The sequence below is a fragment of the Phocoena sinus genome, chromosome 8, assembly GCF_008692025.1.
Source record: "Phocoena sinus isolate mPhoSin1 chromosome 8, mPhoSin1.pri, whole genome shotgun sequence".
Lineage (NCBI taxonomy): Eukaryota > Metazoa > Chordata > Mammalia > Artiodactyla > Phocoenidae > Phocoena > Phocoena sinus.
The window spans coordinates 103634080-103647087 of NC_045770.1; the positions used below are offsets into that span (position 1 = coordinate 103634080).

General features: G+C 51.6%; 2 protein-coding genes across 6 annotated transcripts; one reads left to right on the forward strand and one right to left on the reverse strand.

The window, feature by feature from the left end:
* The first annotated feature begins 464 nt into the window (after positions 1-464).
* On the forward strand, positions 465-7836 carry KAT5 (lysine acetyltransferase 5). Of its 5 annotated transcripts, none has more exons than XM_032641117.1 (14): positions 465-826; positions 926-992; positions 1318-1386; positions 1473-1609; positions 1873-2055; positions 2145-2219; positions 2329-2403; positions 2758-3006; positions 3080-3169; positions 4885-5025; positions 5106-5199; positions 7196-7355; positions 7490-7571; positions 7665-7836. In XM_032641117.1, exons 1-14 carry the CDS (start codon positions 815-817, stop codon positions 7797-7799), a joined length of 1569 nt encoding a protein of 522 aa, XP_032497008.1. In that variant the 5' UTR covers positions 465-814; the 3' UTR covers positions 7800-7836. The 5 variants fall into 5 exon arrangements, with proteins under 5 accessions (XP_032497008.1, XP_032497007.1, XP_032497010.1 ...); XM_032641118.1 differs by having other exon boundaries at positions 468-826; positions 1900-2055; XM_032641116.1 differs by having other exon boundaries at positions 466-992; positions 1900-2055.
* Positions 7837-8285: 449 nt separating this feature from the next.
* Positions 8286-9971, reverse strand: RNASEH2C (ribonuclease H2 subunit C). The gene is made up of 4 exons (XM_032641121.1): positions 9339-9971; positions 8953-9149; positions 8741-8860; positions 8286-8426 (listed from the first exon to the last, which is right to left on the reverse strand). Exons 1-4 carry the CDS (start codon positions 9508-9510, stop codon positions 8400-8402), a joined length of 516 nt encoding a protein of 171 aa, XP_032497012.1. The 5' UTR covers positions 9511-9971; the 3' UTR covers positions 8286-8399.
* Positions 9972-13008: the final 3037 nt, after the last annotated feature.

Sequence of the window (13008 nt, forward strand, 5' to 3'; positions counted from 1 at the left end):
CCCGGACCGGGGCACGAACCCGCGTCCCCTGCATCGGCAGGCGGACTCCCAACCACTGCGCCATCAGGGAAGCCCATCACTCTTTAATAGACTAGATAATTTATTTTTAAAATATATTTACTGTTTGTTATCTATACCCCTCTTTTTTTCTTCCCAACCTCCAAGAATGCAAGCTCCAGGAGGAGGAGATTATTTTATTCACTGATGTATTCCAGGCTCCTAGAATAGGGCCTGGCACATGGTAGGCGCTAACTAAGCACTTGTTGAATGTATAAATGAAAAATGTTGTAATTACTCTTATAATTAGCAACCTATTATACAAAACAACAAACCCATAAATCTTCCGTGACTCCCAGCCCTAAGGAATGAAGTCCACAACTTAGCGACGCGTTGACTCTTTCAAGTCCCGGCCACTTCTCCAGACCCGCCCCCCAACTCCCGGCCGAGCACGCGCAGTTCACTCCCCGCGACGCATCGTTACGCCAGTAGGAGACGCCCCAGCCCGGCCTCCCTCAAAGCACTAACACCAGTCCCACGTGACCGGCGTCGCACCCAGTGAGCGTCACGTGACGGACTCAGTTTTCCTCCAATCGTTGTGCACGTTGTGGGGATTCCACCCAGGACCTGGCCTGAGACTTAAAACACATCATTCCCCCAGCAGCCAAACGGGCCGGCTCCGTCAGCAAGCTGGGCGGCGATGTCTCGCAAGTGTCCTCTCGTAAAGCCGCTTCGGGGAGGCCCGGGCCTACAACGTGTTCAGTCCCGGAAGTGACGTCTCCCAGAGGGGCCGGAAGTGGCAGTGGAGGGAGGGAAGATGGCGGAGGTGGTGAGTCCGGTGCCCGGGGCGGGGCGGAGGGAGCCAGGGGAGGTGGGTAGAGCCCGAGGCCCCCCAGTAGCCGACCCTGGCGCCGCGCTGTCTCCCCAGGGGGAGATAATCGAGGGCTGCCGCCTGCCCGTGCTGCGGCGGAACCAAGACAACGAAGATGAGTGGCGTGAGTGACGTCGGGGGGCGGGGCTAAGGAACCTGAGGGCGAGGGGCGGGGGAGAGTCAACCGAACCCAGGGGAGGGGGTGGGGCCTCTAGAATCCTGGAGCGGGCGGGGCGCAGATACTCAGGAGGGGCGTGGCTTTTAGCCGTTTGTGAGGGACCGGGCAGGGCTTGGAGAGGGGATGGCACTTGGTGACTAACGGGGGCTTGAGCGAGCAGTTCCAAGTGCTGGGGCTTAGGAATCGGGCCTCGTGGTGGAGTTCAGGTCGTAGGAGGGTGGAGCCTCATGGCCTGGTCTGTCTAAGGCCCTTGCCTCTGCTGTTCCCACAGCCCTGGCTGAGATACTGAGCGTGAAGGACATCAGTGGCCGGAAGCTTTTCTACGTCCATTACATTGACTGTGAGTTCTGGGCCGGGATGAGGTGGGGCCGCAGGGTTGCGGGGCAGCCTCTGGCACTCCTTCCTGAGCCATTCCCACTGCTGCAGTCAACAAACGCCTGGATGAATGGGTGACCCACGAGCGGCTGGACCTAAAGAAGATCCAGTTCCCCAAGAAAGAGGCCAAGACCCCCACCAAGAACGGACTTCCTGGGTCCCGCCCCGGCTCTCCAGAGAGAGAGGTGGTGAGTAGGTCCCCTACTTCACCTCCTCTCTCCTGCCTCCTACTTTTCAAATCTCTTGGCCTCAGTGGCTCCTGGATGGGCTGGAGGCTGTGCCCTCCCACCCTGGCTTCAGCTTGTGAAGGATGGGGGCCAAATTGCAGATGTAGTTTCCAGAGTCCAGTGGCTGTTCCTGTGTCCTTGAAAGGGCAGAGGGTGGGGTTTGATCACTCCATGCTGAGGGGGCCCTACTCCCCTTCCTGATCCCACCACCAACCCCGCCCCAGAGGAAGACCCTGGACCTATCTCTACAGCCGGCCTCCGCCCAGGCCAGCGGGAAGACCTTGCCAATCCCGGTCCAGATCACACTCCGCTTCAACCTGCCCAAGGAGCGGGAGGCCATTCCCGGCGGCGAGCCCGACCAGCCGCTCTCCTCCAGCTCCTGCCTGCAGCCCAACCACCGCTCAACGGTACCCTCAGCAATTCCAGGGACCTTGCTTTCCTCTCAGGTCCCACCTTCTCTACCTTCTGACCCACCTGTCCTGGTTTCTTTCTGCAGAAACGGAAGGTGGAGGTGGTTTCACCAGCGACCCCAGTGCCCAGCGAGACAGCCCCAGCCTCGGTTTTTCCCCAGGTGAGTCCCCCAAACCATCTCTTCTTCCCTCCCCTTCTTCTAACCTCTGGTAGTCCCTTTTGGGCTCATTTCACAGCTATGTTTTCTATTCCTACTTTCTCACCTGCAGAATGGATCAGCCCGTAGGGCAGTGGCAGCTCAGCCAGGGCGGAAGCGAAAATCGAATTGCTTGGGCACTGATGAGGTAGGTCTGAAGAAGAGGGAAGCTGGGTGAAAAGGAGGGGAGGGACATAGGCAGGGCGGAGACTTTAGTGACTAGTTTAAAAATGAAAAAGGGGTGCTGAGCAGAGATGGCGTTGGTGGGACTGGGAGTGAGGCGGAGCTGGTTCAGATCAGGCATTGGGTGATTTTTTCTACATTCCAAATGAAAACTTTCCAAGTCTTGGTTTCTTTAACTGGAAAGTACGGATTTTAGTACCTCCCCCAATAGGTTTGCTGTTAGGTTAGAACAAGGAAACCTGTGGAAAGGCTGTGAGCTGTAAAGTACCCAGCTTGAATTGTCTCCTGTAACCTGGTGTCTTCCACCGGCCTTGGGCAGGACTCGCAGGACAGCTCAGATGGAATACCGTCAGCTCCTCGCATGACTGGGAGCCTGGTGTCTGACCGGAGCCACGACGACATTGTCACCCGGATGAAGAACATCGAGTGCATCGAGCTGGGCCGGCACCGCCTCAAGCCCTGGTACTTCTCTCCATACCCACAGGAGCTCACCACGCTGCCCGTCCTCTACCTCTGCGAGTTCTGCCTCAAGTACGGCCGAAGCCTCAAGTGTCTGCAGCGTCACTTGGTATGAGGGGTCCCAGGAGGCCATCCTCCTAGCAACCCCCCACCCCTGCCCCTAATTCTCCTCTCTTCCTCAGACCAAGTGTGACCTGCGACATCCTCCAGGCAACGAGATTTACCGAAAGGGCACCATCTCCTTCTTTGAGATCGATGGACGTAAGAACAAGGTCAGTGGCTGAGGGGCAGCGGGGAGTCCTTGTCGCCGGGAGTCTGAGGGAGTCGAGTGAGTAGCTTCTTTCAGCTCAGGAAAACACTGACCATTGTGGCTAACAGATCCATTCACCCCATTTACTGCATTCCTGCTGTAGGGCAGGTGGTGGGAGATATTGTACAAGGTGAATTGGACAAAATCTCTGTTGAGAGCTCACAGGGGAAAACAGACATGCTAATGGCTGCATAGATCCCAGTGTGATATGTGTCATGAAACACAAAGGGTGGGTTATCAGGATCCAGAAGAGGTGGACAGCAAAGCTTCACAGAGGAGGTAACCTTTGAGCCGTGACACAGGCAGTGGGTTCTGAAGGGCAGGAATGGATGCTGACTCCAGAGATACTGCGGGTTCAGTTTCAGACCACCACAATCAGGTGAACATCGAAATAAAGTGGTCACACAATATTTTTGGCTTCCCTGAGCATATCAAAGGTACATGTACGCTGTGCCATAGTCCGTTAAGCGTGCAGTAGCATTGTGTCTAAAAAAACAATTGCAGTGGTAACATTGAGAATCATGGGTCACCATAACAAATATAATAAGGAAAAAGTTTGTAATATTATTGCAAGAATTATAAAAATGTGACACAGACATGAAGTGAGCACATGCTTTTGGAAAAATGGCAGTGATAGACTCAATGCAGGCTTGCCACAAACCTTCAATTCGTAAAAAAAATGCGTTATCTGTGAAATGCAAAAAAATGTGCAGAGACGGTGTAAAAGGCGAAGATCCTTTCTTCTGGCTGGAAGGCAGACAGGATGAGGCAAGGCTCATGGGACAGAGCTCAGGTGGTGGGATTGAGGTCAGCTGGGAAGTGGGGACACTACAGGTTTGGGGCTTCAAACCTGCCTTAGTCTGGCTGTGGGGAGGAAGAAGGGCATAACCTGGAGGGACTTTAAAAGTGAAATGCCTCCATTCTTGGGGCTTGGAGGGCGGGGAGGGAGAGGCAGTCACCTAGACTGCCAGGGGACAGCTCTTGCTTGGGTGCTGGGGGGACTTGAGAGGAAGGTGCTGCTTTAACCACTGTTAACTGTATTAAGTGTGTGGGCTTGGGTATCCAAATGGCCGTGTCCAGCAGGTGCTTAAAAAGCCAAATCTGAAATGCCGGAAAGTTGTGAGAATAGAAGTAAAGTAGCAAGATTAATAATTTTGCTGGGGCAGCCCTTGAGGCAGTTATTTTGTCAAATTCCAGAATTCTTTACCACTGTTGTAGAAGAGCAGATCAGTTCTCAAGAGACGTGACTGGGGGTTGCAGAGTGTTGTTTTTTTGACAACCAGTTTCCTAAGACTGTCACACAGGCAGAGCTTTTCTCATAATCCTTGGTCAGTCTTTCTTAGCGGGGACACATCAGATTGTTGACTGGTAACTGTGGCAGAGGGCAGTGGAGGCTTCCAGGCCAGAGTTAGATGGGGTATGGAGAGCACGAGTAGACCTGCCCAGCTCACCGGGGGGCGGGTGCTTGAACACCATCACACAGCTGAAACGTGGGCTCCTGGACACTAAGAAGGGCCCGTGCGCCGGACACACTGACCAATGGACTGGGTCAGGCCCCAGGGAGGAAGGCTCCTCACCTATCAGCCTGGGGGACAAAGAAGCTTCAGGCTGACCCTGGCCCAACGGCCATGCTCAAGGCTGGGTACCCAGGGTGGTGACAGACCTTTTCGTTTGCAGAGTTATTCCCAGAACCTGTGTCTTCTGGCTAAGTGTTTCCTCGACCACAAGACGCTGTACTATGACACAGACCCTTTCCTCTTCTACGTCATGACGGAGTATGACTGCAAGGGCTTCCACATCGTGGGCTACTTCTCCAAGGTGAGTGTTCTTCCAGGCTGTCCTCAGTCCTGCCCTGAGCTAGGTCCCTTCCCTCACACTCACCTGCCCCTCTTTTCCAGGAAAAGGAATCCACAGAAGACTACAACGTGGCCTGCATCCTGACCCTGCCTCCCTACCAGCGCCGGGGCTACGGCAAGCTGTTGATCGAGTTCAGTGAGTACCTGTGCTGCTGGCTGGGGGCTGGGGGCAGGTCCTGGGAGGCCCAGGCCCCATCGCTGTCTCACGCACAGATGCTGCACACAGACATGTCGGGTTGCTGTGTTCTCAGCCCTGGCTGTGCAGTCCAGTCACCAGGGGAACTGGCTAGAAATAAAGATGAGACTCTCCCAAGGTTCTCTCCATACTGGGGTGACTGCCCTGTTCGTCTGGACTAGGTTTTCAGCCCCTCATAGTTCCTCGGCCAAGGTTCTAAGTACCACTCAACTTTTCCCAAATCTGACTTGTCTGCTCCTGCCCAGGGCACGGGCAGAAGCCGAGTGAGCCACTCCTGCTCAGCTGTCTGGTCCTGTGCGGTTATACACGTTCCTGGGCAAGGACCTGTGGTTTATTTCCCTACTTGTTCTCTGAGCCTTGGGGACAGCAGATGTCACGTCAAACGTGACTCACAGGGATCTGGCCTCTGCCCCTCATCAGACATGAACTCTTCATCAGCCCCCAAGGCCCCCCTCTTGCTTCCCAGCCTCTTACCGTCATTCCATTCAACTCACCACTCACTGCACCCTTGGGATAACCAAGCTCTGACCCGGGAGATGAGGGAGGCTTAGCTGTCTGGTGAAGACTTGGAGGCTTGACTTGATCACTGACATGTTCTGAGAAATTTTATTGGTATAGAAAGATGCCAAGATGTGGTCACATCCTCAGGAAACCTGCCTGAAGAGCAGAAGGTTGCTGAAAGTCAGTCTAGCTGGAGCTCAGCCCTCAGTGGAGATGGGTTGTGTGCGGGGCCACCCGGGAAATGTGCTCAGCCCCCAGTGGAGATGGGATGTGTGCGGGGCCACCCGGGAAATGTGCTCAGCCCTCAGTGGAGATGGGATGTGTGCGGGGCCACCAGGGAAATGTGCTCAGTTGTGCCCGGCAGGAGCAGACGGCACTAGAAGCACCATTCCAGGCAGCTCCAGAGGATGGGCCGGTTGTTGACTGGGAGGGGCTGGGAGCTCCTGCAGCTGAGGAGGCAAGTGTGGCCTGCAGTTGATCTGTCAGGACTCTGCATGCACTCCCCGCAAAGTTGAGTAAGAACTCAAGTGTGCCCCTTCCCTCTTCCATGCTTCCTTTCTCCAAAGCACAAGCCTCTCTGTCCTCCCCACCGGGCTGCTTGGTGAAAGTCACAGGAAGTTGGGCAAGAGGGTCAGACTGGCTGATAAAGATGAATGAAGGGAGAAAGGAGAAAGGGCTACGATCCAACACAAGGCTCGTTGTGACTGAGGATAAAGAAGGGCTTCTAGAAGTAGTGGAGACATCTCAGGGCCCTGATGGGGAAATGAATACTGTCCAAGAGATGTGAAACTGCTCAGGGTTTTGTATGGCCTGAGGGTTTCACCAGGAACTGCCTGCCAGTGCCCAGTGGTCAGCAGGGTAGAGGAGGGCACAGCAGTCAGAATGGGAGGGAGAGAGCCAATGGAGAGGTAGCTACTGCTGAGGAATGGCCTCCCTCTGACTTGGGAAGTGCTTTGGCGCCCTTCTTGCTTCCTCCCAGCCATCCAGTCAGGCCAGCCTGGTCTTAGAGCAGCTGATGCTTCTCAGGTCACAGCCGAGGAACTGATTTGACTGAGAATGCAAGCACCCTCAGGCCTGGACCAGAGGTGGGGTCTCCCCCTCTTCTCTCCTCACATATCCAGGCGCAGAGAGTCTGGTATGACTGAGGCAAGTTGGAGGCACTTACTTTCCACAAACCATTTTCTCTGCACTCCCCGCATCCCACCTGTAAGCCCTCACTGGCTTCTAGTTGATTGTAGCTACTTCTCTCAGTGCCCTCAGCACACAGGTGAACAGTACGCTCACTAGTCCTTTACAAGGAAACTGAGGCACAGAACTACCACATGGCAGGCCCAGGATGGAAGCCATGCAGTCTACCTCTGCAACCTGCATTCCTAAACGATGGTCGCATAACGCTGTGATTGCTTACCCACCCCCTCCTGCTCCATTGCTTTAGGCTATGAACTCTCCAAAGTGGAAGGGAAAACAGGGACCCCCGAGAAGCCCCTCTCGGATCTTGGCCTCCTATCCTACCGAAGCTACTGGTCCCAGACCATTCTGGAGATCTTGATGGGGCTGAAGTCAGAGAGCGGGGAGAGGCCGCAGATCACCATCAAGTGAGCCTGGCCCTGCCTGCCCGGGGGTGCATGGCATGACCTGTCTGTTCCCGGGCTTTCTCACTCTTCGGGCTACTGGGGGCCTGGGGTGGAGATGTAGGCCCCCAGGGGACCTGATCTTTGCCCTCCCACAGTGAGATCAGTGAAATTACCAGCATCAAGAAGGAGGATGTCATCTCCACTCTACAGTACCTCAACCTCATCAACTACTACAAGGTAGGGAGGCAGGCAGGGGGAGACAGGTGTGTGTAGGGGTGCAGAGAGCAGGCCCCACGTGGGCTGACCTGCCTGGCCCCGTCTCCTGTCCAGGGCCAGTATATCCTCACACTGTCGGAGGACATCGTGGATGGGCACGAACGGGCTATGCTCAAGCGGCTTCTTCGGATCGACTCCAAGTGTCTGCACTTCACTCCCAAGGACTGGAGCAAGAGGGGAAAATGGTGACCAGGCACTGCCCGTGGCAGTGCCAGCAAAGCCAGCAGAACTGGGGCTGACGGCCCATCCCTCCCCCACTGGGGTCTCCAAGAGGCACGCCAAGGGAGAGAGGGCAGAGGACAACTCCACAAGGAGAGGACAGGCCTGGTAAAGGCCTGCTGGCGCCTAGCACCAGGGCGAGCTCAGGGCTCAGGTCAACTCCGAGGTCGGCTGGCCGCAGGCCCAGGCCTGCTGTGAACCAGGGACCAGAGGGAGCCAGGCAGCTGTGTACAGTGAGATGGGGGGTGCGGGTGGCTTGTATAGAGGACTGGTGGCTGTACAAATTTCTTTTGTAAAGTAGGAGCTGGGGGTGGGGTGGGGTGGGGTGGGAACTGGCTGCAGAATTCTGGCCTCTCTTGCCCCACTGCCCCCGGCAATAAATTGTTTCTATAGGTCAGAGCTGTGAAAGGTCCTTGTGGGAAAATGGGCAGTGCTGGATCCAAGGTGCTGGCGAACTTACAGGTGTTCTGTGAAGAGCTCCTTTATTGGGGTGATGGAATCAGGCTCCAAAGTGAAGAAGGGTTTACTGGGGTGAAGGGATCGGTGGCTTTCAGTTTCAAGCTCTGGTTCTCAGTCCTCGGGTACCTGTGCGTGAATCTGCAACAGAAATCACCTCTACTATTGGATTTCTGCAGTATGGGGACTGGGTGGCCCAGATCCTCAGGGGAGAGACCCAGCTGCTCAAAATCATAGCCCTTCTAGAAGGCCAGAGAAGAGTGGTGGGTAAGCCATGCTGCCCCTACCCAGTCTAATCCTCCAGTCAGACCCAGGTTCCATCTGCCCCATTGTTCTCCCCAGCCCCGAAGCCCCCAGATTCACTCAGGGACAAGATTCTGGAAAACTTAGGAAACCACCTTGAAGGGGTGCGGGGGGTGGGGTCTGGGAGGGAGGGGGCCCATCCATGTACTCACCGCGGCAGCGAGGCTGGGCCAGGTCAGGGCCCCACGCACTTTGGCATCGGGACCGGGGATAGTCTCCAGGCCCCACAGGGTGAAGCTGCTGAAACTGGCTGTGGCTCCAATAAAGCGGTCCTGGGGAAGGGGCCTCGGCTCAGCATCGAGGCCGCCGCTCCCACCCGCGCTCCCACCCGCGCTCCCTTGCAACCCTATACCCCCGTGCTCACGAAGTCGCGCTCCAGCGCCTCCGGGGGCTCCACCAGTTCCCGCTCCTCTTGCTCGTCATCCTCCAAACCCTCCGAGAAGTCCTGCTTCCCCAGCAACACCTCTCCCTTCTCTTCTGTCATCACATATCCCACGAGGCCGGGCGGCACCACCACCTCCTCGCCGCGTAGACTGCGGCCCCGGAACGACACTTCCAGTCCTGGAGGAGGCAGGCGAAGGACCCCAGTGAGGGTCTGATCCAGGCCTACCGGAGCAAGCCCGGTAGCCGCCCTCCCGCCACCTTCGGTGGACCACGATCCCCAGGAGCCCTCGCGCCGCTCCTCGCGGAGGAGAGCGCGGCGCCGGCGCGGGGGCTGCCGGGAGCCGTAGTCCAGCCGAGAGCGCTCACCGTCGGGACCCTGGCGGATGGCCGGGGTGAAGAAGAGCCCCACGGGGGCGGGCCGGTTAACCAGAACCTCGCAGGGCAGAAGGTGCAGCAAGATGGGGGCGGGATCGCGCAGCGTAACAGGGCGCAGGTGGACGCGGCGCTTGTCGACGGCTTCCCCGTCGCTGCTTTCCATTGTCCGTCGCGACCCCGTTGCTCGCAGGCTAAGGCCAAAGCTGGCGCGTAAAGCGCGCGGAGCCTGTCGGGAGGCCTGGGGCAGTCAGCGCAGAGCCTCCTGGGAAGCGTAGGCTTCTCTGACGCTCCTCTGCAATACCGCCTGTGTTCGAGCCCCAGATTTTTTCTTGAAAAATTTTTTCCAATAGTATATTTTTATTGTAAAACAACACGATCCCTAAGAGTTCACTTTTTATATATTGACTGGTAGAGAGTGTTTTGTCTTGTTTGTGTGTGTGTTTAACTAGGGATATCAACCGTTCCTCAAATGTGTTGAAGATACTTTACCCGAGTTTGTCTTACAAACTTCTGTATTGGTCATTTTTATTACAGAGAAGACTTTTGTTTTTTGTAGTTAAATATATAAGCCTTTTCGTTTCATGTCTAGCTTTCGCAGTACTCTTTCCCTTTTGATTTCTTAACTCTTCTTTAATGTTTATTTGTCCTGATACCCAACTTAAATAGATTCTGGCAAGTACTCTCTTACATAACTGGTAATTAACATTAAAATTGCATTTAATTTATAGATTTGAGAAAGAGAAAAGCATCCTCGGACTTCCAGGAGCTGGCCTTGGTGTTCTGTTGAACATGAACAATTTCACAGAACATAGACATCAGACAAGGTCACTCTGTGATGTGAAGGATCAAAACAAAAACAAGATCATTCTGTAATCATGTGAACACTGACAAAGACACAAATATTGTCCAACACACAAAAATAATGAAAATCCCTCTACCTTGGATAATATGTTTCTGTTGCTACTTTACCAATTGCAGCTTTAGCCTCCTTATAGTTAAGATCTGTTAACATATCCCATCATAGAAATACTCCCACTTGCTGACAGCATCCAATCCAGAGAAAAGTCCTACTTCTTTAAACCCTCCCTCATATCCCCAACACAAGCCCAAATCCAAGAAATCCTTCCTAATCCCTTCTTACTGAGATACCCCACACTGCAAAACTAATAACTACAGATGTGTGCCTGGTGGTCTTTGGCTGGAGGGTATTGACAGATTGAATAGAATTTTGCTTTCATTTTCTACCAAGCATAAGATACATAATACCATTTATTTATGTCTCCTTTTATCTTATCCGTACGGTTGTGAGGTTTTCTTCTTTTATACATATTTTAAAGTTTATTCCTAGATAGCTTATATTGTTTCTATTACAAACAAGATCCTTTTTTTCTGTTTTTCCTTTTACATTCTGATTATTATTTATCTATAGCAGAGGTTGGTGAACCTCACATTTGTTCTCTGACACAAGTACTCAGCTTTGGCATTGTAGCCATAGAGGGCTTCCCTGGTGGCACAGTGGTTTAGAGTCTGCCTGCCGTTGCCAGGGGACACGGGTTCGTGCCCCGGTCCGGGAAGATCCCACATGCCGCGGAGTGGCTGGGCCCGTGAGCCATGGCCGCCGAGCCTGTGTGTCCGGAGCCTGTGCTCCGCAGCGGGAGAGGCCACAACAGTGAGAAGCCCGCATACTGCAAAAAAAAAAAAAACAAACGAACAAAAAAAAAACCATAGACAATATGTAAATAAATAAGCATGGCTGTGTTCCAATATAACTTTATTTGCAAAAACACAGTGGGCTGAAAAAAAAAAAAAGTGGACTGGATTTGGCCTGTAGGCCATAGTTTTCAGGAAAGCTATTGATTCTTATTTATGGCTGTACTGGGTCTTCGTTTCTGTGCGAGGGCTTTCTATAGTTGCGATGAGCGGGGGCCACTCTTCATCGCGGTGCGCGTGCCTCTCACTATCGCGGCCTCTCTTGTTGCGGAGCACAGGCTCCAGACGCGCAGGCTCAGTAATTGTGGCTCACGGGCCCAGTTGCTCCGCGGCATGTGGGATCCTCCCAGACCAGGGCTTGAACCCGTGTCCCCTGAACTGGCAGGCAGACTCTCAACCACTGCGCCATCAGGGAAGCCCTAAAAGATTTACTTTTAATGTGATTATTTACATTTCCAAAATCAAACTACAAAGTAAGATCTATTTAGAGAAACCTAGTGTCTATTCCTGTTCCTTGCAAACAGTTCTCTCCTGCCCTATGTGATCTTTTAAATATTTTAGTTCATCTTTCCATTGTTGACTCTTTTAAAGTGTTAGCATACATTTATGTATATTGAATTCAATTTCCTAATATATTTTTGTGGAGGATTTTTGCACCTATGTTCATGAGTGATATTGATCTGTAGTTTCCTTTCTCGTGATGTCTTTATCTGGTGGTGTTGGTATTAGGATAATGCTGGTCTCATAGAATGAATAAGGAAGTGTTCCCTCTGCTTCTATTTTCTGGAAGAGATTGTAAGGAATTGTTATTCTTTCTGAAATGTTTTTTCACAAGAAGAATTCACCAGGGAACCATCTCGGCCTGTTGCTTTTTTTTTTTTTTTTTAGGAGATTTTCACTAATTTTTGTTGTTCATTTTAAGAATTTTTTTTTCAGCTTTACTGAGGTATAACTGACAAATAAAATTGTTAAGATATTTAAAGTGTACATCATGATGATTTGATATATGTGTCACCTCACATACCTATTATTATGTTAACAATATACAGTATTAACCATTATAACTATTAATTATTGATTCACTTTCTCGAGATATAGCTCTATTCAGATTATCTATTTTCCTTTGTGTAAGTTTTGTTACTTTGTGTCGTTCAGGGAATTGGTCCATTTCATTTATCAGATTGTGGGCATAGAATTGTTCATAATACTTATTATCCCTTTAATGTCCATGGGCTCAGTAGTGATGACCCCTCTTTTATTTCTGGTATTAATAATTTGTGCTCTCTCTTTTTTTCTTAGTTAGCCTAGCTAGAGGCTTATCAATTTTACTGATATTTTCATAGAACCAGCTTTTGGTTTCGTCGCATTTTCTCTGAATTCCTCCTTTCGATTTCACTGATTTCTGCTTTAATTTTTATTTATCTTCCTCTACTTGCTGTAGGCTCATATTTTCTCTTCTTTCTCTAGTAACCTAAAGTAAAAGGTTAGATTATTGATTTTTATATCTTTCTTCTTTTCTAATATATTCATTTAATGCCACAAACCTCACTCCAAGTATTGCTTTCACTGAATCACACAGATTTTGACAAGTTGTATTTTCATTTGCATTTAGTTCAGGATATTTTAAAATTTCTCATGGGGCTTCTTTGACCTGTGTGTTATACAGAAGTATGTTGCTTAATCTCCAAATATTTGGGAATTTTCCAGCTGTCATTCTGTCATGATTTCTACTTTAATTCCATTGTGGTCCAAAAGCAGATTCCTGTTCTTTTAAATTTGTTAAGGTGTGTTTTATGGCCCAAAATGTGGTCTGTCGCAGTGGATGTTCCATGTGCACTTGAGAACATGTATTCTTCTCTTATTGGATACAATATTCTATAATCTTTCTTTTTTTTAATGAGTAATGTTGTTCTTTATTTATTTATTGGCTGCGTTGGGTCTTTGTTGCTGC